The 3,998-nt window shown below is 34.6% G+C and overlaps 1 protein-coding gene across 1 annotated transcript in view; it reads right to left on the bottom strand.

Annotated features, from left to right (window-relative positions):
- Nucleotides 1-3,998, bottom strand: part of LOC108965929 — a 75,287-nt gene that overhangs the window by 65,374 nt on the left and 5,915 nt on the right. Inside the window, exon 2 of the mRNA XM_018928608.1 lies at nt 1,604-2,243. Coding sequence (XP_018784153.1) covers nt 1,604-1,796 — 193 coding nt within the window. The 5' untranslated portion in view covers nt 1,797-2,243. The remainder of the gene's footprint in view (nt 1-1,603; nt 2,244-3,998) is intronic.

Genomic DNA, 3,998 nt, shown 5'->3' with positions numbered 1-3,998 from the left:
TTCTCAGAAGGCCGAGAAGATGTGACAAAAATTGGCTTTTGCACCACGATAACGCCCCTGCTCACACATCGTTGCTTGTGCGCGACTTTTTGACCAAAAACAACACACTAATGATGCCGCAGCGACCGTATTCCCCAGATCTGGCCCCCTGTGCCTTTTTCTTATTCCCTAAACTGAAGAGGCCCATGAAAGGACGACGTTACACTTCTCTTGACGATATAAAGACGGCATCGAAGGAGGAGCTGAAGAAGATAAAAGAAAATAATTTTTTGAAGCTTCGAAGATTGGAAAAACCGTTGGYACAAGTGAATAAKATCTTATGGGGATTACTTTGAATGGGACCAATTAGATATTCATGAATAAATAAATAATTTTTGAAAAAACACAAAATTCGCGATACTTTTTGAACACACCTCGTATATAGTTGAAAGGGACGCATAGTAACGGATAGCATTTGAACGTGTATAATGGATATTTGAAGAGATTATGACCGATTCCGTCCCTATTTAGCATTTAGTTTAATACTTTTAACACTGGAAGGCTTGGTACTAATCCGATTTCAGCGTTTTTAAAAATGTATCAAGAGACAAAGATACGCAGTGGGCGTGTTACAAATCAAACTGGGATGGTTCAGTGGTTTGTGCAATATCAAATTTTGTTARATTTAGTCTTTTTGCAATTTTAATAATTCAAATTATCGTTAAAAGGGAAGACGGTGTCAAAGACGTGGCATTKTGGCCTATACACCGCAGMTTTTCTGTTTTACTTAAAGGAACATAATGAACAGAAAAATGCTTTTAGGTTGGGTTTGTGTCACACAATGCATAAACCAATTACCACATAGAAGGCATCCGCCGACAGCAAAATCCCGAAAAGAGCTTAGCAACATATATATACCATTACTGATACCATTTATTATTGTTGTTGTATACGAGCGGAAGCCTGTGAGAAAATAAATAATTTTTCGTCCTTAAAAATACCAATAATTGCATGGTAATCATTTCGTATGTATGTATGTATGTAATTACGCTATATATTCACCGCTATCGCTGTCGGCAGATTGGCTTAAACTGGATAATTGAATTTCCTCAGCCMAGTTTGGAAAAAACGTATAGTTTAACAATGCATAAATGAAATTACCATCTGAGTGTAATAATCTAAATGGAAGTGTAGTTAGTTAATGGCCTTATTTTTTATTGACATACAGCAAACATCCGTGAGTTATGTTGCGCATTTGTTTATATTACATTTGAACCGGTTTATATGTATAAGTGCATAAATAGAGGTCTTGTTGTGCCGACAGCTACAATTATGCTATACCTATACTCATTCGTAAACAATTTTTAATACCAGCCCTTTGGGCGCGTTGAAAACGCATATAACATAATTCTATAAAAATGTTTTAGCTTGATTAAAGAGACAGGTAATCACCATGTCAAAGCGCGCACACATGCATAAGTAAATAGACAATAAGACTACAAATGTTATATGCTTACAAGTAATTAAAAAGTAATTAAAAATCTAATAAACATCTAACTACGAGCAACGCATTATAATTTGTGCAAGTTTGCATATTCTTTTAATACAAAAAATTGAAATTTACCGAACACTGTGAAGCAGGAACATAGGAGAATCCATTTGAGCGAGATAGCTGCCACAGCGCCTAAGGACTTGCCGGTGCTAGCGTTGCTGCGTCGAACAACAGTATCCGCTATGTTGAATGCTCTTACTTTTGCCATGAGTATTGCAGAGTTCTGGATTAAGCGAATGCAAAAATCTGTTTTGCTGGCGAACATTCAACAATTGATGTTTTTTTCTTTTGAAACCGCTTTTGTCTTTGGTTTTATTATTCGGTTGAAAATCCGGCTAAAACAGATTTCGGTCTGTGTGTCGGCGTTTCGTCGATTTTCGTTTTAACACAATTCCCGTTAGTTTTTTATTTTGCTTCTGCTTTGCATTTTTTCATTTGCTGTGTGCATATGTATGAATTAATGTTTTAGCTAAAGTATTCGGCGATATTAGTTCGTAGATATGTACACATTTAGAGATATTTCAGAAACAGAGAAGCAATTGCTTTAGTAAATAGTATTGCCATTTCGTCTTTTTCACATTTATTTATTTTCATATTTTTCAAAAGTGCTTCCCTTTATTTTCTGGTCATAATTATTGTTGCGATTGACTTGATTTCTTCATTTGGATGTACGTAATTAATTTCGAAATAATTACGTAGTACTTGAGCTTATCTGAAACAAAGAAAAATTATTTTTTCAAGTTAATAAATGTAACATATTGCATTCTTTATGGTTAATAACAAACAGTAAGTTGATAATTTTTCAAAACATTTGTATCGTATCTTGTAAAATATTTCWAAAATTGTGTTATAATAAAACATTTTGTTTCAAATAAATTTTCTAGAACAAAGGTAGTTGAAACTGGATGCCAAAAAGACTACCAAACTTGAAACTTACAAAGATTGAAGTTTACGACTCTGAATGTATATCATTACAATTTCTGTATCAATAAATAATTGGTAATTTATGCTGCTCCTAAGGCCATTGCAAGAAAATAATAACTCCGTTTTRAAAGGTTTTYGGTAYTGAATTTTCGGTATTTAGCAACGCTGCCATACATGCTGTTGGAATATATCACATACAGGTAATTGACATTGCGCGGATACTTCCTCTATCTGTACCGAGGGATCCAAATTGTAGTGCGATGTAGGGGCGGGTGTAGACCACAATGATTTTGGCATCTCTGTATAGATCTACCAAACTCATCGAGAATCTTCCAAGCAGAAGCACTAGTTATAAATAAGGCCTGTGGAGTTCTATTGAATAACTACAAAGGATCAGAATGCAGGCGGCATTTCTGGTCATCGTCGGCACCACAGATTAATTCCCACGTAGTCAAGAAATGTAGCTTAAGCTGACTGCCACTTGTCCACTTGCCAAGCTAGGAACCTCTTTAGACGAATCCGAGGCGGATTAAATACCATGCCCGCTGAGACGATCAAAAGAGAGTTCTATACGAATTTTGAACAAATAGCTCAAAGAGTTGGAATTTTATGCCCAAATTCAAGTTAACAAAGCCGATATGACCTAGTTATGACGTGACTAGAACAAAGTACTTATTATATACAGACTTACAGTCACTATAACGGGCCACTGGGCTTTCGGAGAAAAGCTACAAATGGATTTGCCTTCTAGCAATACTGGCCACAGGAGCAAGGAATTTTTTTATTACTGTGTTTTCCATTTTCTCTGTTGATGCCCAGATCTATTACAAACCGGAYAAAAAATTTGATTTTAACAAGATTTTAAAGATTTTACGATTGTGTATCAAAATGGTGCACCCAGGGCTAATTGGGTCCAGGATGGCTGCACACCTACGTGACATAGACAAAACTCATGAACACAGTATAGTCGTAAAAAAAATTGTGTACTCTTATTATAATAATTAATTATTTATGACTAATAGTGCGTGGGGTTATTCAAAAAATTTTTATTTGTATTATGCATAGAAAAGTCGACATTTTTGTTGTACTGTATATCTTCCAACTGTGAGATTCAAAAATGTTTTTACGGCAAGAAAAATTCGAATACCTGTCAAAAAGCCCCTAAAGACAGCCCTTTTCTTTTTTCCATACAAACGAATGAATRTTTGTTTGTTTGTAACGCTAATGCTGGARAACCAATCTTGATGAAAKTTTCGGATGTAGTTCGCTGTGGATCCGGGAAGGTTCAGAAGTAGAAAAAAATATATGCTTTTCATGAGGAAAGTCGGAAAATTTGATAGTTCCAAAAAGTAACTCTTTTCCATTAATTTTTTTTAATTTTTTGTTTGTTTTATTTTTCAATATTTTGATTTGTAAATTATTTGAATCGTTCAATTTCAGTCGCTTGCTTTTTTATTCCGGCTATTAAAAAGTAAATTATTGAAAATTATTCAGAGAAAACTTTATGTGTGTTTCACATAAAGTGATCAATTGCAGGTTGAAA

Source organism: Bactrocera latifrons, unplaced genomic scaffold (genome assembly GCF_001853355.1).
Source record: "Bactrocera latifrons isolate USDA-ARS-PBARC rearing strain unplaced genomic scaffold, ASM185335v1 scaffold_150, whole genome shotgun sequence".
Lineage (NCBI taxonomy): Eukaryota > Metazoa > Arthropoda > Insecta > Diptera > Tephritidae > Bactrocera > Bactrocera latifrons.
This window is presented reverse-complemented; position numbering and strand designations above follow the sequence as displayed.